At 45.0% G+C, this 21,949-nt stretch overlaps 1 protein-coding gene across 4 annotated transcripts in view; it reads left to right on the forward strand.

Annotated features, from left to right (window-relative positions):
- The window catches only part of AGPAT3 (1-acylglycerol-3-phosphate O-acyltransferase 3), a 374,623-nt gene extending 353,402 nt beyond the window's left edge, over positions 1-21,221 (forward strand). For all 4 annotated transcript variants that reach the window (XM_085620784.1, XM_085620783.1, XM_085620786.1 and 1 more), the window contains exon 10: positions 18,114-21,221. In XM_085620784.1, coding sequence (XP_085476910.1) covers positions 18,114-18,199 — 86 coding nt within the window. In that variant the 3' untranslated portion in view covers positions 18,200-21,221. The remainder of the gene's footprint in view (positions 1-18,113) is intronic.
- Positions 21,222-21,949: the final 728 nt, after the last annotated feature.

The raw sequence follows: 21,949 nt of genomic DNA on the forward strand, positions 1-21,949 counted from the left end.
CCCTATTCCTCTAGATGATCCCGCTTCCCACTCAGTGTCTTGCAGTCCTGTGAACAAAACGCAATACAGCAAATCTTGGTCTATAAAAGTCATACTGTTTTATTTAAGGTGTAGCTGGGGAATATTACAAGAGGCAGTCCCAGTGGTGTAGCTAAAGGGGGTGCGGCGGTCTGCCCCGAGCAGCACTGTTTTGGGGCTGCGGCGAGCACGTTATGTTTTATTTTCTTTCATTTTTTATTCTCCCTCGTCATCTGTTGCTCCCCAATTGGTAATCGGTGGTGATTACCATTCAAGATCCACAAGACCTGATAAACTCATTGCAGCGTAAGGAGGAGTAGTGGATATTCTGATTGTAGGGACGCTCATAGTACTGCTGGTTTAACCCTCCGGACTCTGTTAGGGGCAAATAATAATACACTGCTTAATCTGCCAGGACCGGATTCCTTTTTGTTTTATTCTATTACTAGAACCGTTCGTAAAAGCGTGCAGCATACTTTGTATTCTCTAGGAAATAGAAAATTCCTTTAGAGTTCAAAAAGTGACCATGCTGAATGACACACATGCTTCTCCAGTACTGAATCTTTCATAGATTCACATGCTTGAATCATTCCCCATCGTTGAAGTGGGAGGCCTACTGTACTATAATAAAGAAATGTGTATTACTATCATGGGCAGAAGGGCAATGAACCATAGGTTTTGTAACCTATCTATGTCCTTTGAAAGTTAAAAGTATCAAACTACAAAATTTAGCCAATCAGGCGATAGCACCCTCTAGAACGCTCCCAGGAGAGACTGAATCGCTCAGATTTTCAACCGCATGTTGTGTGTTGGGAGTCTCCTTGAGTTCTGCTCAAACTACTCTTCTCACACTTTCAAAGGGAATTTACTTCCAAAAACAATCACTTCTTCGATTACCTGCATATCCTGACTGGACACAATATCCAAACACGCTAAAAAAGGAGTTTTCAGATCCTATGAATCTTGTGGAAGGACTCTTAAAGCAAGGGAAGGTATACTTTTCCTGTGGCTTCAAGGCCTAAAAGAATGAGTACCCATTATTAAAGGAGGATAGTGATCAGTCTTCACAGACTTAATCTTCCTTCAAAAGATTTAAATCTAAGTAAAAATTGCCTCAGAACCAACTTCAAAGGCCATTAAAAAATCCAAACATACTACATCTGGGCATGAGAAGAGGCATGGGGGTATTCCTTCCTCCTGCAAGATAGGAAAAATTGCCTCAAACGGTTCGCTCTGAGCCGACCACTCCCTCCCTACAAGAAGCACTTAAACGTACATCACAGTCTGTGCCTTCAACGAAAAAATCCTTAAATCGTCAAGCTCTGCAACTACATGCTTGACGGTGACCTCGTCGACGACGGCGTCTATGGTAACGACGACACCAACGTCTACCTTTACCACAGCATTGTCTCCTATGATCATGTTTTTGTCACCACTGTCATCGACTATTATAACAATGAGTATACTAAAACGCCAGTCGACTAAGGTTCCTTCGACGGCATCCCTCCTCAACGTACCATCAACACAGTCCTCGCCGGCGAAGTCACAGTTGCCGTCGACGCTACAACAGTCAAACTGTCAACGATGATACCGTCGACAGTCCCGTCAATGATGCCACCGTCTATGGTACCGTCGACGATACCACCATCTATCATACAGTTGACGAATTTACCATCAATAAAGAGGACATCGATACCGAAGAAAAAAAAACCTGCAAAAAATTGCATTTCCTCCATTGTCTTTCTCTCCTGCAAAGGAAAAGTCGTCTGCAGCCACAATTCTACCAGCTCACACCTCTCCAAGTAAGGTGTTGCCCTATCCGCCTGCGAACCTCTTAGATGAGGAGGAAGATTGTGAGGAAGAAGATTCCTTTGGGGACTGCTAGTAGTCCATGCCAGCTACATGTCAAATGCCAGGACTTTGTGGATGATAAGTATCAGGAGGACTATTACTAGGGCCACTGGATTTATGCGGCAGGGGAGGGTCGTATTATGTGGCAGGGTTGAGTAAATTATGCAACAAGAAAAGGCAAATTATGCTGCACATTTTGTGGTAGTATTCATTTATTATGTTGTCATTTTTAGGTTGCGCATTTGAGACCTCTTGTATGTACTTTGTGGGGTCTGGAGATCAGGCCTAGGCTTGTCTGCTTCCCCCTAGGGACTTTATGTTCTGTTCAACTGCCTCTATATAACAGTCTTGATAGAAAACGACCAGTAGAGGTCAGTAAAATGCCAGAATTGCTTTCTGCTGAGGGACTTTAATTTTTTGAATTTTTCTGGCAACTACCTCTATTTAACTTTCTTGATAGAAAACGACTAGCAGAGGTCAGTAAAATACCAGAATCTCTTTAGCGTTCTCTAGATTCCAGTCCATAGAAATTGTCTTCCACGAGCACCCATAGACAATAATATTTTGTTCGAGGCATATGAGCTGCAGATTACACACTTTGTGCACAGATCGCCATCTGGTGTTGGGCCCGGATGTTTGCAGTTTGTTTTTCCTCTTGGAAAGTCTTTGGAAGTCACGAGGTCGGTGACTCCTCCTTTGGATCGTATTGCGCATGGGCTTCGGCTCCATCCTCGGATTGGTTTTTTCCGCCATCGGGCTCGGATGTAATCTTCGCGCTCCGGTTCCGAACATTTTCCAGTTCGACGATCGAAGCGGAATCCTCACCCCAAATCGCGGCATTGTTTCGATCGCGATCTCCTCAGTCAACGCACCTTCTCATCGGCAAACCTTCGGTTCCAGTCGTCGACGGCGGCGGCCTTCGGGCCTACCCAAGCTCCGGTCCCGGCTGATGGAAAGAACTCCATTCAAGAAGTACCCTCGATGTGGGTCCAAATTCCCCCACACCGATCTTCATGAGGTATGCAACCTCTGCCTCTCCCCTGAACACGAGGCTCGAGACTGTCCGGCCTGTAAGTCTTTCCGATCGAAAAAGACTATTCGGGACCGAAGAGCCAGAAGAAGCATGGCACACTCCTCGACCTCCGTTCCAGTCGATATCTTCGGAGACGACATCGAAGATCCGAGACAGCAGCGCACCGAAGAGGACCTAGTCAGTGCTTCCGAGGCCGACGAGTCAGATGTGGAAGACATAACTCCGGCGCAGAGGGTCGTGAGTACTATACACCCCTCCCCCCCCCCCCCCCCCCCAACACCCGCGCCAACACCCAAAAAGGCATCAGTCACGCCTTCGCCTCCGGGTCTAAGCAAGACCAGAGACACTGCTTCATACACCCCACCTTCGGGCCCGGTGAGGAAGCAAAGTAAGCCTTCCGGCGGCTCGGGCTCGAGCCAGCCTACCAGCGGTGCCGAGAAACTTCGGCACCGAAAAAGAAACCGGCCTCTACCTCGACACCGAGCTCCGCACCGAAGCCCTCTGGGTCGAAACCAAGCTCTTCCATACCAACGCCATCTTCGGTACCGATCAAACCCCATAAGGCCCTCGGCACCGACACTTCCAAGCCGAAGCCCATCTCGGCGCCGACCAACAAATCGGAGGTTCCCAAGCCCGGTGCTAAGCAAACTGGCACAGACAAGCCTAAAAAGACATCGGCCCGACGCCTTCGGCGCCGGCGGACCAAACACTTTCACAGGAACTATTTACACCGGATCCCTTGCAAAAAACTCTCACCAAGGATCCAAAAACTGGACATCTGGCACTCTCTTCTGAAAAGAGACATTTGGACGCTCCGGCTCTGCCTTCACCTCCAAAGAGGAAGGACTCTGCTACCTCTCCTTTCAGAATACCTTCCCCACCTCCTCCACCCTTTCCACCTCCGCCTTCTCCACCCCCACCTCATCGCTCTCCGACCCCGTCTCCAGACGATGATGATCAGGGGGACCCATATTACGGTATAGGGGATGTGCCCCAAGACCCCACCCCTACAGGATCCCCAGACCCATGGGACGACTACAATAACCCAGATATCCCAGACGTCCCACAAGATGACCTTTACCCTTCCAGGCCATCTCCACCGGAAGACTCAATAGGGTTCCACCATCTACTTCAAAGGGCGGCACACTATCAGGGGGTAGACTTGCACAGTGACCCAGTGGAGGAGGATTTCCTCCTCGACACATTTGATACCACACATAGGTCTACCTCCATAATACCTATGCTTAAGGGGGTGGTAAAACATGCGCCAGAGGTTTTTAAAGACCCAGTTAGGGCCAGGGTCATTAACCCACGCATAGACAAAAAATACAAAGCTGCCCCCACAGATCCCTCCTATATCAAAGGGCCAGCGCCACTGGAATCCCTAGTGGGTTCCACTGCACGAAAAAGAACAAATTCCCAGGCGTCAGGCGAAGCACCACCACCTGACAGAGTCAAAGCTACTGGACGCATCAGGAAAGCGCACTGCGTCACAATCAGCCAATATATGGCGTATCGCCAACACCCAAGCGCTATTGGCCAGATACAATAGAGCGCATTATGATGAATTAGAAACCATAATGCACCACCTCCCATAAAGATACAAAAATAGGGCCAATGAATTAATTCAGGAGGGTAAGACTATAACTAACACCTCCATACGCTGTGCCTTAGATGCAGCAGACACAGCCTCCAGGGCCATTAATACTAGCGTCCTCCTCCGTCGCCATGCTTGGCTAAGAAGATCAGGATTTAAACCAGAGGTACAAGCCTCCATCCTTAATCATCCCTTTGACCAGGAACACCTATTCGGCCCAAAGGTAGATGAGGCCCTCGAAAAAATGAAGGACACTGATACGGCGAAGTCCATGGAGCCCTACAGTCACACCCTCCTAGGCGCTCTTTTCACCGCTCTTCCTTTCGGAGTACATCTAGAGGCTACTCAGATAACGCGTCCACTTCCTACAAATCCCCCACTCAGTCCACCTTCACAAGGGGTTATCAAAGAGGCGGCTATAGGGGCAATAACAATAAAGGCAGAGGCAAAACAAATACCGCCTGCTCTGCCACACCGCCTACCCAATGACTTCCCCCCCCGCTCCCTCCAGACCATCCCACTCCGGTCGGGGGCAGACTTCAATATTTCCTTCATGTCTGGGAGACCATCACCTCAGACAAATGGGTGACCCAAATTATTCGGTCAGGATACTGCCTGGAATTAACATCTACCCCCGCCAAATTTTTCCACCCAGGCAATGCCCAATGTCACAAGAACATTCCACATTACTAAAGCAGGAGGTAATCTCCCTCCTACAAAAACAGGCAATAGAACACGTTCCTGTCAATCAACAAAATTTAGGGGTCTACTCCCTATATTTTCTAATACCAAAAAGGGACGAGACTCTACGACTTATTCTAGATCTCCGGCCCCTAAACGCATACATACACTCAGACCATTTTCACATGGTAACGCTTCAGCAGGTACTTCCGCTCCTCTCCCAGAACAACTTTCTCACCATACTGGACTTGAAAGCCGCATACTTCCACATTCCAGTACACCATGCTCACTGAAAGTACCTCAGATTTGTAGTGGACGGACAACACTACCAGTTCAAGGTGCTCCCATTCGGAGTCACAACAGCACCACGGGTATTCACCAAGTGCCTAGCGGTAGTGGCGGCACACCTCAGAAGACCGCACATTCACGTCTTCCCGTACTTGGACGACTGGCTGATAAAAGCCACTTCATACAACCAATGTGTACACCACACCGCCGCTACAATCCAACTACTTCACCAACTAGGCTTCACGGTGAACCACCAAAAGTCCCAGCTAACACCATCCCACATAAAACAATACCTCGGTGCCACCATAGACACCTCAAAAGCAATAGCCTACCCCAATCCGGCCAGGATTGCAAGCATTCAGGCTTTGCGACAAATTCGTACTTCAACACTCCCTTCCAGCAAGAGTGTTTATGCAACTGATAGGGATGATGGCCTCTTGCATTTTCATAGCGCCTCACGCAAGACTCCAGATGCGTCCACTCCAAGAGTGCTAAGCGCGCCAATGGAACCAGGCCCAAGGTCAACTGACAGATCTGGTGTTGGTAGACGGTCGTACACATCGCTCTCTGCAGTGGTGGAACACCACAAACCTTTCCAAAGGTCGACCGTTCCTGGACCTGGTTCCCCAAATAATACTAACAACGGACGCATCGCTCTCCGGCTGGGGAGCTCACCTATTACACCTCCAAGTGCAGGGCACATGGACGCCTCAACAAAAGTTACTCCATATCAACCATCTGGAGTTACTGGCAATCTTTCTAGCCCTAAAATCCTTTCAAACACGGATTTCAGGCAAGGCAGTCCTCATTCGCACAGACAACATGACGGCCATGTGTTATATTCAAAAACAAGGCGGCACACACTCTCCACAGCTCTCTCAATTAGCACAGAGCATATGGAGATGGGCAATTCCACACAAAATCTTTCTCCTAGCCCAACATGTCCCAGGAGTCCAAAACACCATGGCAGATCTGCTCAGCAGACAGACACAACAGATCCACGAGTGGGAACTTCACCCGCAGGTTCTTCATCCGTTCTTTCAAATGTGGGGGCATCCACAGATATACCTCTTCGCCACCCACGAAAACAAAAAATGCCCAAGCTTCGCCGCCAGATACCCACACCCATTGTCCAAAGGAAATGCGATATGGATGAACTGGTCAGGCAAATTTGCGTACGCTTTTACACCTCTCCCACTCATTCCATTAGTGGTGCGAAAGCTACAACAGCATTCCCTCACACTAATCCTAGTAGCTCCAATGTGGGCCAGACAACCGTGGTACACCACGCTGCTGGAACTCTCGGTAGTACCACACCAAAAGTTACACCTCTCACCATGCCTCCTAACCCAGAACCATGGAGAGATCAGGCACCCGGACTCAACTCAGCTCAACCTTGCGATCTGGCTCCTGAAATCCTAGAATTCGGATACCTAAACCTTCCCCCTGACTGTATGAACGTCATCAAAGAAGCTAGACGCCCTACTACTAGTGCCTGCTACGCTGCCAAGTGGAAAAGATTTGTTGTTTATTGCCATAACAACACAATCCATCCTCTAGACGTGTCTAAACAACACATCATATGCTACTTACTCTACCTACAAAAGTGTAATCTAGCATATACCTCCATTCGGCTACACCTCGCAGCAATTGCAGCTTACCTACAAAACAGGCAGCACCTATCACTTTTCAGAGTACCTGCCATTAAAGCCTTCATGGAAGGCCTCAAAAGAATAATTCCCCCCAGAGTACCAACCTCACCTGTGTGGAACTTAAATATCGTTCTCACAAGGCTGATGGGGCCTCACTTCGAACCTTTGCATAAATGCGTACTGCAATTCCTCACATGGAAATCAGCTTTCCTTTTAGCCATCACTTCCCTTAGAAGGGTCAGTGAGATACAAGCACTTACCATACAAGAACCTTTTCTTCAAATGCACCAGAACAAGGTTGTTCTCCGTACCAACCCAAAATTCCCCTTTTCACCTAAACCAATTTGTAGAATTGGCAGTATTTTTCTCGCAACCTCAGACTGTTGCAGAAAGGGCTCTGCACACGCTAGATGTCAAACGAGCCTTACTTTACTATATCCAAAGAACACAACCTTTCAGAAAGACCAAACAACTGTTTGGCTCTTTCTCTCCACCACACAAGGGCAACCCCATCTCAAAATCAGGGATAGCTAGGTGGATTGTAAAATGCATCCAGATTTGCTACCACAAAGCAAAACGAACGCTATCCGTTCCCCCTAAAGCCCATTCTACTCGAAAGATGGAGGCTTCTATGGCTTTTCTAGGGAACATCCCATTAGATGATATCTGCAAAGTAGCTACATGGTCAACACCGCACACTTTCACACATGTAGATGTGCAAACCAAGCAACAAGCTAGTGTGGGCCAGGCTGTACTAAAAACACTATTTCAAACCACTGCAACGGATACCGGTGGTCGCCGCTAAGGTTGGGAACTGCTATATAGTCTATGCAAAAGTGTGTAATCTGCAGCTCATATGCCTCGAACGGAATATGCTACATACCAGTATGCATCTGTTCTTGGCATGTAGAGCTGCAGATCTACACATGCCCACCCGCCTCCCCGGCTACCTGTATCTGTTCAAGTCTATCTTATTTAGATACAACACACATGGGTTTCTCCACTGTTGTTACTACGCTCCATCTTTCCCTGCTGGCGAAAAACAATCTGAGGATGGAGCCGAAGCCCATGCGCAATACGATCTAAAGGAGGAGTCACCGACCTCGTGACTTCCAAAGACTTTCCAAGAGGAAAAACAAACTGCAAACATCCGGGCCCATCACCAGATAGTGATCTACGCAAAAGTGTGTAGATCTGCAGCTCTACATGCCAAGAACAGATGCATACTGGTAAGTAGCATATTCCTTTCAAATCTTGTATTTTCAGTGATATGACCACCGAAGGCCCTGGTTTTATATAAAAAACAGAGCTTTGGACTATAGCATTTCCTGCTGAAAGGCAATATTTCTCTCCATGTGTTCCCATACCTGGCGTGTCACGCAGTTTGGTGTTTACTTTCCCTTCATGTTAAAGAACAGTAGATGTTTCAGCACCCAGGCTAATGTCCTGCATAGCTAAATACATATAAGGTCTCAAAGGCGAGACCAATTACATTGCAAATGCTTGTTAATCTTGTTAACACTGTCTTGGCATTAGTTGTACCTCATTAGTACCAGTTTAACAACCAAATATAGCAATAGGCTACAGAAAGATGATCAGTTAAACTTTTCAAAGGGCCTACCACTGCCCGACCACACCTGTCGCCGCCTTTTTTTACTAACTTTTGAACCGTTTGAGCTAGAAAAATTTTGATTTTTCTGTTAAAATCTGAATATTATGCAGCAGCTGATGGATTATGACTGAGGCAAATGCCGCAAATCTACAATTATGCGAAAATCACCGCAGCCGCACAATCAAATAATTCCAGTGCCCTGACTATTACTCTGAGAGCGCGTTCTGAATCACACCAACAGGAATATTCAGTTCAAGACCAGCAGGAGCTTTCTATCTCAATACCTGTCGCCGGTTACCAATTTGCAAAGTATGCTCCAAGACTTATTGCAGATTTCCACCATCTGCTCCTGCGAGTCCTATGTCTCAGGCACCAAGACCTGTACAGTTGTTGCAAACCCCTTCACCACTTCCGCAGCCAAATCGATTGTTGGAGGTACCTGTAGCCCATCAACCAGAGTTAGCAAATATCTTGGCTCCCCCTAGAATGATGATGCTCTGTCTACAGAGGATGACAGGGAAGATGGAGAAATACAAGACGCTACCTCAGTGCCCCTTGAGTGAGAAAACTATCTTATACCTACTCCATCCCCCTCCACCGGAGGCACCAGGAGACTCTCCACAAGAAGACATTGGCGGTGTTCATAATTTAATGGAGAGCAGCCAAACAGTTTGTCCGCTTGTTTGGGAAGCATTGGAAGTTCAGTTTCCTCTGTGATTTTAAAGAACCTTCCAAGAAATCGATTATTGATTTTATTTTGCAAGAAGGTCTTGCGGTCTTAAGGCCATGAAGAGCCCGGCTACGGTTTCAACAATCACCCCAAGATTAAACATGAAATACAGAGCTCCAGATGAGACTCCAACTTGTCTGATTGGACAGCCGAAGCCAGACTCTGTGGTATCCCAAGCAGCGAAACGCCACTCTAGGAAACCGTCCACACAAATTTCCTCTCCTCCAGACAGGGATGGTCATCTGTTTGATAATATTGCCATGGGAGCCGTGATAATTATAGCGGCAAACTCACCGGCTGTATTGGGCCGCTATGACCGCCAGATGTGATTGGATATGTCCACTTACATTGACTTACTACGAGAGGACGCCAAGATAGAAGCTCAAAAGATTCTGCAAGAGGGTGAAAGAATATCGCAGAGATAATTGTGAGTTTCTGTACTCTGTAACTCGATTTACTTTCTCTTCATCCATCCTCTGATTAATTCTTGTGTTTATCCTCTTACCCAGCCTCAATACCATGCACACACAAACTGAAGCATATGCAAGGTGAATTACGGTTAAAAGTAGGCAAAAGAAAAAATGCTGCCCTGGCATGTGCTTGAAAAAAAAAAATTTAAACAAACCTAGCAATGGTCGAATATCCTTTAAATTACTGTGAATAGCGTATCATTCATTATTTAAACTTTCAACATGGCTGCAGGGTTTGAAGCAATGTGTCAGCCATTGTGGAATGGTGAAACTGTGAAACACAGTGCACCATACTATTCCAAATTGGTTGCCCAGTAAAAACCAAAGGGAGTAGCCGTCTTTAGATAGGATTGCGCATACTGTCATTGTAGTACCAGTCCAGGTTAGGCGACATGTTGCTTCTAAATGTGATGGCCCTCTATGAACAGTAAAATAATGATATACAATGGGCAATAACATTCCAAGAAGGCTTCCTGGTTCAGAAGACTTGTTGGCATGGCATGCAGGACGCATCGCTGTGCAGATGAAATGAGCGTCATGTTAGCAACGTCTTTGGAGCTGCCAGGCACGCAGACCAAAAAAGGAAGACATCAAAGGGAAAATGGAAAACCAAGACTTTTACATTCTAACAGAAAATAGAAAACTAAAGTATTAATTGTAGGCAAAATTTGAAAACTAAACAATTGGCTAGCTGGGACTGCTGCAAACTCCATTTCAGGTGAATGTGTAATCAGCCAAAGGGCCATCACTCCGAGGCCAATAGAACATATGGCTGAAGGGAGTGGACTTACTGCCGCCGTGCGATAAATGAGGACCTAGCCAGAAACTGGATGTGGATGAAACTCATAGACCAGGGACTGAAAAGGAATGACCACATGCCCCTCTCTTCATATATATTTTGTATGATTCTTCTTATTACAGTAGTCAGATCAAAGTGTACATATAAAATGATGAATCTGGACAGAATTGCATTTGTAAGAAGAATGTAAAATGCCTCCTATGAGGGCCTCTCATGGACAAACATGGTGCAGGTCTTCTGCTCCCAGTGTTTATCAGAGGGAGTGACCAGGCCCAGAAACCCTGGCCTACTCGGGCAATCTGAGATTCCATGTAACAAAATGTCTGTCTACAGGTTATAACACAGTGTGGTACTAATCCACCATTAAAGAAATGTTTGCATTAACATTTGCTTTTCATAAGAAATCATTCAAATTGGAGCCTCAAAAATAATTGTTGTGAAAAGGCTCATGAAGTTTGGGTTGTAAACAGTGAACTTGAAAGGCTTGCACAACAGAATAGTTCATTGGAAATACTTGACAGAGGGCGGTATTTGTTCCATCTTTAAGAAAGCCGTGCGTGCTTATCTTTACTTTGTGAACACAAAGTTGTAAATGCTGCAACATGCTGTCATGACAGGAACATTAAAAAAACAACATGCAAGGGGGATTAGTGAACAGTGGTGTGTCGTTGGCAGTCTAGGGCATGGACTTTCTATATTAAAAAAAACTCTCCTCAACAATTACGTTATCTTGTCAGCAAAGTGAATAAATGAAGAAACACACACTGGCTGTCAATTACAAGCCACAGTTAATGTGATAAAAGGACAACTCAATACTTCGTCATCGAAACCTAATGGGAACCTAAACGGGATAATGTAACAAAACATGAAATCCAGTGGTTGAAGGGTGCTGACCGGAAGTCCACTCTGTCATACTTTTCCTTACTGTACTGTTGAAGAATAGATGACTAGAACTAAAGCTCTCGGTAGCCAAACATAAAATAAATTTGTTGTGGCTAATGAAATTGTGGTTTATTTGTAGTGGACATTGGCTTGTTGTGATCCTAGTAAAATCTGAGCACCAGTGCTAAAGTCAAACTCCAGGCACGACTACTGTTGAGAGATGTGAAGCTTTCAACACAACAGTTGTCTTGTGGTGTTCTTTATCTTTGCTTCATCCTTGGATATGTATTGTTGGATTTGTGTAGCAAGTAAGTGATGCTTGAGGTAGATCCAATTACCATCCAAGAGCTGCGTCTAAACGACTATGGGCCTGATTCAGATCCTGGCAGATGGGATACTCCATCACAAACCAGACAGACATCCCTTCCGCCGTATTACAAGCATATTATATCCCATCCGCTAGGATCTAAATCCGGCCCTAGGTCTAGTTGTATGTTACAGATTAAAGGGAGTGCTGGGAACAAGCCCTGTCTCTCTAGAGGCCAGTAATCCTTCATCTCTTGAAGGACTCAACTGCTATATTTGTAGCCAGTGTGCAGTTTACTATTGAAGCTGTAAGAGGGTTGAGTAACTGGCTATTTATTAATTTTTTGCAGGTGTTTATATAGCGTGGGACCTCACCACATGGGCATCGGAGCACTTTACAAAGAACAGTGAGATACAGTAGTGAGATTCATAAAGCACAACAAACCTCTCAACAGGGACCTGTGTAACAGATGCAGCAGTGAACCGAGAGAGGAGAGTTAGACTTAACGAGGGAAGTAGGATTTTAAGAGGTACCTTTTTAGCAGACAGAGTAGGCTAGGCACATTTCTGACATACTGGATGGAGTTTCAAAGTCTTGCACCACCCATTTTACAGTTTTCTTATCTTTGAGAGGGATCCATGCTGAGTTTTGTTTTGTTCTATGAGAGATTGGATGGACTACTGTAGAAAGGAGCAGATTTTTCATAGTGGAGTACATTGAACGTGGTGGAGCAAATCGTGAAAGCAATAGGAGTATCAAGGGGAGCCAGTCTAAGAGATTTAATAAGATATAGTGGAGGCTTATGAACACCAACAGCTAACTACAATCTTCCAGCTCCTAAAGAAACCTTTTTGTGCTTCCTCCCTTGGTGTAATATTTTAATTCTCCCCTCCTGCCCACTCCCAGCTTTCTCCTTGTTCTCATCACCCAAATAGTTTCTTCCTTCTCTTATTGCCACATCTAACTATTACCTCTATCCCATGGTCTTTCTCTCTGGTTTTCTTTTTCTACCTCCCTTCATACAGGTCTCATTCCTGTTGTCTGCGAAATGTGATGGCACCAGACCATGTCAGTTCTAGAATAGTGATGCACTTAACTTTTCTCTGGCATTTATGGTTAGTCATTTATGATTTTTTTAGTTTATACAGAGGTTTTATATTTCCAGTTCTTGTGAGTAATGCGTCTACAGCTTTTTAGGTCTCGCCAACAAACCATTTTTAGTTTGTAAGATCTGTTGAGCGCAGTACCAATAGCCAGAGGGGGCTTTGGGTCAGCCTATTGTTCATGATTGGTTGGCTTACTTGTCTATCTTATTTGCTCGCTTCTTATTCTGTGGCTTTCCTTCCTCTTCTTGTTGTCCTCCTCTGGAACGTGGCTTCTATGCTCCACTTTTGATTGGATGACTTATCTTTCCACGGCTGACATTAGGGAACTTTTTCCTTTTTCTTTCAGCTCTCCATGGGAGTGCTTGTATGTTCATACTCTCAGCTTTGTGTTGATCTTAGCCCTCCTACTCCACCTCTTCTGCTACTTCACTCACCCCACTTATCACCCTTTTTAGGTCTCGCCTAGCAGCGCGCATGCGCTGCTCTGTGAGACTTATTGTAAGGGGGCTTTCAAAAGCTCACCATACACTCGTGAGTGTGTGGCCTATTGCTTGCGGTTACCCGCACGGGCGCCATATGTTTTGAATTATCGTGCCCAGACGCGTGCGCGATAATTCAAAACACATGGGTCGCTGTGGCGCACGCACCACTCGCGTGCTTGTTATAACTTTAGCTCCACACTACTCTTCAGGACGAAGCTGGAAGAGTCACAGCATTGTTTGCATTCCTTATGGGCCACGTGACACCCTGTTGCTTCACTCCCCTCTGCCCGCCCTCTCTGGACATTCCAGCAGCAGGGAACAGGGCTCTCTGCCCCTGCAGGCTTCTGCTGTCTCCCGGTCCCTTTCTCCAGTGCTTTCAATTGAGAATTCGCAGTGTATGTACCTGCCGTGAGCTCAACCGCTGGCAGTGCTTGCCTTATCAATAACATTGCTGTGCTCCTTGTTCTGCATTCTGTCCATCAATAGTTCTTTTTGCACCCCGAGTGCAAAAAGAACTATTGACCCCGAGTGGGACGGGTATGCTCAGACGTGAGTCCCGTGCTCACCATGCCACTGGAATCAAGCTATCCTGGCTGAAGAGGGGTGAAACCCCTAAACCGGTCCTAGGATGCTTGTTTCCAGTCCAGGGAGGACCTGACCTGGCCTGGCAGTTCGGGCTGGACTGTTCCCTTTTGGCACAGGGTCAAGACTGATTTGCATATGGCTGGGTCCAAACTGGAATGGCATGGTGAGCAAAAAAAGATGGATTTAGGCCCAGATCTCTGTACTGGGGTGAATGTATGACATTGTTCTGCATTCTGTCCATCAAAAGTTCTTTTTGCATGTGCTCCTTAGAAATGCCAGCCCCCTTTGCTTGCATTGAAGTCAGGCGCTCCGCAGCCGCTGTCTCCCGATACTTACTACCCAGAATATATGGCACTGTCTGTCCCATTGAAGCTATAACAGCGGCGGTGGCTTTAAAGCGTCAGTACTTGTTTCACATTCCATCCAATTCCACCCTTCCTGCCCTTTCATGCTCCCCTGAATATTTACTCCCTTTGATTCCTGAACTAACCTTGTTCTATTTATCGCCAACTGATGTCTGTTCCATTAAGAACCACATCCTGATCGTGTGTCAAAATAGCGCCAAGATTTCCTTGCCCCCAGGTGTATAAGAGACGACCCGGAAGTCATTTCCAAACACACTTTGAACTCCTATTCCAAAGTATCCATTATGACAGTGGCCATCATAACACAGGTTACAACAGGCAAACAAAACCTTTGGAATAGATTAAACTAATGCCAATTGTTCAATGCCAACTCCAAATTTAAATGGCAATCCAGTAACCGATTGCGCAACCATCAACTAACTCAAATACGCATTAAATTACCAAATTATTTTAAAAGAATGCCGGCCATAGTGGACACCTATTCAAAACTCAAAATCCATTTGTGCCAAAAACATACCCTGAAACATGAACATAAACCGTACTGATAACATTAAAAAGGGAATCATCTTAGAATTCCAAATAATTCAACTATAGTAGGACACAGAACCAAGTACATTATTGGGTATTCATCAGCCCATACAATTGCCACCAGTTGTATTAAAGACATAGCAGTTGGAGCAAGTACGTCCAAGATGTCATTAGATCTTATCCAGCACATATGGGTTATAGCTTCCTAGTGCCATGTACTCAGCGTATGTACATTCAGGACAAATCACAGAGATTATAAACAAGTAATGGCAAATCCAATAAGTCTTGCCTATGCGAGAGTTATTGGTTTTGGCAATGTGTTTTAGCCATGTTCTACACTAGTGTAGCTGCTGTTCAGGTTGGCTAGCTTGGAGTGGGTTAGATTGGGGTAGAGTGGTATGGGTTAGATTGGGGTAGAGTGGTATGCATTAGATTGGGGTTGAGTGGAGTGGGGGTAGGGTGAGGTAGACTGGAGTTTGGTAGTTTGGAGTGAAGTAGATTGTGGTAGGTTGGAGTGGGGTTGATTGGACAGGATTGGAGTTGGGTAGATTGGAGTATGGTAGATTGGAATGGGGTAGACTGAGGTGAGTGAGAGAGTTCGGACGATTGTAGTGGCGTGGGGTAGATTGAAGTCACGTAGAGTGAAGTGGGGTAGATTGGAGAGTAGTTTGGATTGGGGGTAGATTGGAATGGGGTGGATTGGGATAGATTGGAGTGGCATAGATTGGTGTGGAGTGCGGTAAAGTGGAGTGTGGTAGATTGGTGTGGAGTAGAGTGGTGTTGTCGTAGCTTGGAGTTGTGGCGTGTCTTAGAGTGGAGGAGCGTGGAGTGGCATGTCGTGGTGTCGTGTGGCATGTCGTGGTGTCGTGTGGCATGTCGTGGTGTCGTGTGGCATGTCGTGGAGTTGTGTGGCATGTCGTGGAGTTGTGTGGCGTAGAATGGAGTGTCATAAAATGGAGTGGCGTAGTTGTAAAGCAGGATGGCGTAGTGTGGAGCATGCATGGTGTGATAGCATACTGTCATTACAGACAACACATTTTTGAGATAGCGAGATACAGACAACACATTTTCAATTGAAATGACCATCTCATTTGCACTGACATACAGTTTTACTTTGTGCAAACGATAATGTGTGGAAATGTCATCACCTATGGTATTGATGTTTTGATTGTATTCTAATATTTTTTTTCTCAACCACTATTACAAAAAATGTGCTTTGTTTGTAGTTTTCTATTTCTGATCTATTCTAAAACATCAATATAGTTATTTTTTGTTGTGGTCTAAAAAGAATAACATCCTACACCCTCTCAGCTCACATGGATATCCAGCAGAATTCTCTCATTCTGAAGTCATTGAAAGAAAAGTAAACGCCAAGCTCTCTCGGATGCCAGAGCCCGACATTTGACCTCTGTCTTTGAATGCACAGCAAATGTGAAAAGATAAGAGTCAAAGGCCTGCTTACAGAAACAGAGTACTCTGAAGGATATAGTAAACAAGGAATGCTCATGGGACAGACGAACTCTGGCTGGACAGCCTAAAACAAATAAAGCCAGTAAATAAAAAGCAAGCAAATGTGAGTTCCAAACTACAATGCCAACTGTAAACAGTGGGTGAAATGCATTCCCAGGGAAGCTTTGGAATGCCTTCGAGATGTTTTTAGCAAACCAGACCGCTCCGCTGTCTGATGGGCTTCAATCTAATGATGGATTTCACGTTCCTTTTTAGGCTCAACAGATCTCAAACGACAAATCCCCTTTGCTTCACATTGTCAATCAATCTGAGTTTTAGAGCGCATTACTCACTCGTGGGGGGGGGTCTTTCAAACTGGAAGCCAAAAGATTCCTAATGAATAAATTCTTACCTTAATTGGGCTAGGTTCACCTGCTCGAAGTTATTGAGCCTACAACCATTGTACCATCATTTGATGTAGCTCTTCCTTACTGCATAGTGTGCCCCCTTCGTAGCCCGCTATATACCTGTTTATTGTATTACTCTCCGTGTTTCATTTGCCTTGTAATTATGCGATTATTCCTGTTTTGATGTCGATTTTGCATTTATATCCTTCCTTCCATCCTTTTGTAAAGCGCTCCGATATCTTTCAGGATATTGTTCGCGCTATATCAAATTTGATAAATAAAATAAAACTCAAGGCACTGCTTGGGGGGGGGGGGGGGGGTTGAAGCCAGCAGCTCTGTTGGTCATTCCAAGAGCCAGGTCACGGCTGAGTGTTCATACTGTATCTCCACTCCATCACTTGGTATACCATTAATACCATGTAATGTTAATGGGTACGAAGCATCTTTATTTCAATTGCTCTCACATGTTCCATCATTTGCAACCTTAGCTTGCTAGCTGTACTGCCAACATAAATCTTATCACAACCACAGATGATCACATAAACTACATACTTTGACCGTTTATAAAATGTTTAATTTTATGGTCATGATGGGTATTTAAAAGAAATAACCTAATTAATACCCAATTTACATACAGTGGAAGTTGTACAGTACTGTTCACTATTGCTGTTCACAAAGTGCTCCTTTTATATGTGCCTGGACAAGTTTGTTCTTTCCAAAACCTGGAACCTGGCTTCGTCTGTGAATTTTGCTGGCAGCCTGCTGCCATGCCTACCGATGTTTTACAGACTCCAAGGGTGAGTAGCCGTGCTCTATAAACCCCTGATTGACTCTTGATGAATATCTGCTCCAGAGCAGATGGGCAGACTATAGGCGACCATTAATACAGCATGGCTGTGTTACTAGTTTACTCCTAAATGTTAGCCAACTAGTAATATTCTTTAAACAAGGTTTGAAGGTACTTTGGGTTTGAGACAGATATACAAGGGAAGGAGCATAGTTCCTTGTGGAGTAGGTTTGCTCAGTTTGCAGAAGATGTGAGGTCTGGGGACATAGAAAGAGGCATGTGATTGGTCTGTGTACCCCTCTGGTTGCTGTCCGCTTTTCAAGAAGCTTTCCTGATCAGGCGGTACTAAGCTCTTTGGTTAACAAGGTAATTATTTGTTGTAAATAAGGTATACTTGGGTGATCCTGAGGTGGTGTGTATGAACTTTTATTGCAAGCATATAATCTCTTTATGTATGTTCCAACGTCTCTCTCTTTCTTTTCAGCATCCTTTGCAATTCGTAGATTAATCGGAGTGACTGAGATCGAAAGAGGTTCCAGCTACGGAAACAGAGAAATGAAAAATAAATAGCCCCTTTGTCCTGGAGTTGATCGAAACACAGACTTTTCTATCCAATTAACTTGATGACACTCTTAGAATCTTTTCTTAATGACTAATAGAATCATGTAACAGAATAAAATGGAAGCGTGCTCGAGCCCGGACGGAAAGATGTCCCTCGAACAAGCTGCAAGGGTATATACTTTTGCCAGTGGTCGCCATGTGAAGTCAAGAGCCATCCCAAAGCTGGGGTAGGAAAAACCCGGCTTAGGGCTTGAAAGGGTACGTATTCAAAACGGAGCTTTTTATCACTATGAAGGAGGGCCTGCATACAATTGTCTGCAGCTGTCTCCAAAAGAATGGAATTGAATTATCAGTCCTTTTCCCTCAAAGCGTTGAGACCTTACCGCTGAATTGGGGTACTATATCTCGTAGTGCGGGCATGGTGGAGTGCTGACCTTTTATGCTTAAGAGGAGATGGCCAAGCTGTGTGGTTCTTTCTGTATTTCCTTGCTGCAAGCAGAGTCACTTCCTCTCTTTGAAGGCTTCAAAATACTTATACTGCACTCTTCTCGCTGTTCTGCCCTCGAGACAGTGAAGGATTATATTGATGTGAATTGAAGGTTCATTCTAAAAGCACAGAGACCTGAATGTCTGAGGCTAAACACATGCAATGCTGTTCCCTGACTTGTGATCTTCTTGCAGCAGCTCAGGTATCTCTTCGCAAGCAACATCTCCTGAGTGCCACTCCTCCTTGCTGCTGTATGCCCGTTCTGTATAAATCTGTACCTCGCTATCTCTGCCTATGACATGCTCTCAGAAGTAAATGTGTACGGAAGGACGTTTTTGGTTCCTCTTTTTGAGTCATTTGTAGTCCTGCCTGAGTCGGTGTACCTTTAGAGTGTGTCAGCATGGCTGCCCCCTCACTGCGTTTCACTGAATATGGCAGTTTGAGTCCTTTGCGTGAACCCTCACATGGCTAGGGTTAAGCCGATATCTTCACTTTGTCTCTCCTATTCGTGTCCTTGACGGTGTACCTCATCAAATTTGAGTTCGATTTGCTTTCCTTCATTTTGTCCTTCCATTCCTGGTCAAAGCAACTGGCAGCCTTGTTGTGCTATCTATTATTGTAAAAATCACACCAAGCAAAGACAGAACTGCTCTCGAGTTATAAACAAACTCCACAGAGTTATAAATAGCTGCATGACACACAGACGCACAACCTCCTTTTCAAAGAACAGATTTAACATGAACTTGGCTCGCAACAGGTGTGCCTCAGTAAACCTGCCTATGCGAAGTCTTACTAGATGCACCCCACTAACCCTTTCTTAGAACAGTCTAGATGGGTGTGTTCTGCCGAACCACGCCAGGAACAGTTTGCGTGCATTGTCCTATCCAGGTTGGACTAAGAATCCCACTACATGATGGACCAACCTTGAATAGGACAAGACATAACATGCTGCCACCAATAGTGTAGGGCAGTAAATGGGACTGTGAGCACTGTATGTTCACAACATATACAGCAAACCTGGCTCTGAACAGCCCACACACACTGCCTCCTTAGCAATCCTAGCAAGGAACAGTGTAATCCCACACTATGCACAACCACACCTAGCAAGCTTTATTCGGTACTCCGAGGGTGCAACCAGTCGCAGGAAGTATGCCATAATAGTGCAGTCCCACAGTGTCCAATCTCCCCTCTCGCTCCAAAAGAAAATCATGACTGGGAATGAGCTACATTTCTGACCCTCTATACCCCCTCCCTCGACGCCCCCATTCTCGGAGGGAGCAGTGTATATTCACAGTGTGCTGCACACACAATCTGTCCCACCACACCACGCATTCTCCATATTCTCCACAGTTCACCACAGGAACCCTTACTACAAACAGTCTGTGGCCAGTGTCATGGAAAATGATGATACATGCAGTGTGTTTGCGCTCCTTTACGTCCATTTTGAGTGCTCCCCCAATCAAAACTTACTCTATGAAGTCTGTAGCCACATTTTATCTCCCTTGTTTGGTTTGGAATTTGCTCAGTCGATGTGATGCAGAAGATGTAGCTACATGCAGTATTCTTCTTCTCCTGTCCAACCTGTCTAAAATATAAAAATGTACCTCAGTGCTCTCTTTGCGCTCTCTAGGTTAACATGGTTTTTATTCTACCAACCTGTTCTTCTCACTGATGAATCCACAACCAAACTTAGCTAGAAATATTCTCATGAACTACAGTTGCAAATTGGGTTATGGACATCTTTGTTTCCCTTTCTGGGCCCTTTAGTTTTGCCAGCACCTGCCTTGTTCACAACTGGTTCCTGCCATTTTGTCCTCTTAAACCCGACTAGCTTTCTAATTCTCTACACCCCAAAATCTTGCTGAGGTCATTCTCCCCTCTGATGGGGTCCTGCCCACCTGGCTGAGATACCCTATGACATGGATCTCTTGTTTTTACCAAACTCTTCAATGATCTGGCAATTGTTCTGTACTGCAAATAGCAGACTGTGCCCTCAATGTGTCAAGCAAGAAGCTGCTGAGACGAGCAGCTCTTTGTTCTGTTAACCCTGGCTAAGTCTTGTGAATTAGAATTTCTGCATTTTAATAATGTATTACCTTTTAACACCTCACAATAGATTATGATGGACTTTGAAGCCCAGTGTTTTCCTACGTTTGCATTTTTTTTTTTTTTTACAAATATGGTTTTTGTACACATGAGGTTACGTATAACTTTCTTGCCCTCTATGCATATTAATTTATAAAGGGCTGTAGATATGTAAGTGCTGTATAAATAAATAGGCATAGACATTGCGTGAGCTCAATCGAGTCTGTTCACTTGTTGAGGGCATCATTTCAGACTTGCACCAGCGCTGACATTTCGGTCTTGCTCCTGCAGGAGTGTCTCCTACATGTGTCTCCTGGTTCGTAGACCTTGATGTTGAATAATCTTGGTTTCCAAAGATTGCATGCATGAGGCAGTGATTCATTGTTGTAGGTTTGCCACCCTACTCTTAAGGTCATGTTCACCATTCAAAGAGAATAAGACTATAAAATAATGAACAAACCTAGAGTGTGTGCTTAATTTTTTTCTGTTGGCAGTTATCGAACATGACGTTTCATTAATGAAGGTGTTGCAGGGATTCTGCACATATACAGAACTATGCGCAGGAAACCAGGACCTCAGTGCAGTAGTGGTGTACCAAAATACCCACCTCGGTACCCAGATCCCTTATCCGACTAGCTACAGTGCCTCATACGTTCTCCGTACACTCAGGATACACGGGATAAGAACACTCTTTCGTTCAAACTCTCGTACTAGTCCACAACATGAGTAAATAGAGTCAAAGAATATTTCAAAATGTTTATTTTAACTACCGAGCTCTATAATGCAGTACACAAGCTAATACTAGCAGCAATATGCAAAGGATTAAACAAATCAGCATTGTTACAATTCCATATACAACAAAAGGGGAATCCTAATATAATGATGGGGGGGAAACGGGACTAGATCGCCTTGCCACCCTCCCCGTGCTAGAAGCTAGTTTATTATACTAATAGAAGACCTCCAGGCTTTGTCAAGGCCGACCCAATACCTCCCGAGTTCAGATTCAGGGATTTACATCTCCGGACAAGCCCAGCTCTTCTATCCCGGAAAGCTTTTCTCCAAGTGTCTTAACATGTATGCAAAGCAATATTAAATGCACCAGATTTCCAGGTTTGCAGCTGTGTTCTATGTTATGTCTAGGGACGGGAGACTGACCAAAGTAATCAACAGAGCTCATTGTTTTTCGA

This window comes from Triturus cristatus, chromosome 8 (assembly GCF_964204655.1).
Source record: "Triturus cristatus chromosome 8, aTriCri1.1, whole genome shotgun sequence".
NCBI lineage: Eukaryota > Metazoa > Chordata > Amphibia > Caudata > Salamandridae > Triturus > Triturus cristatus.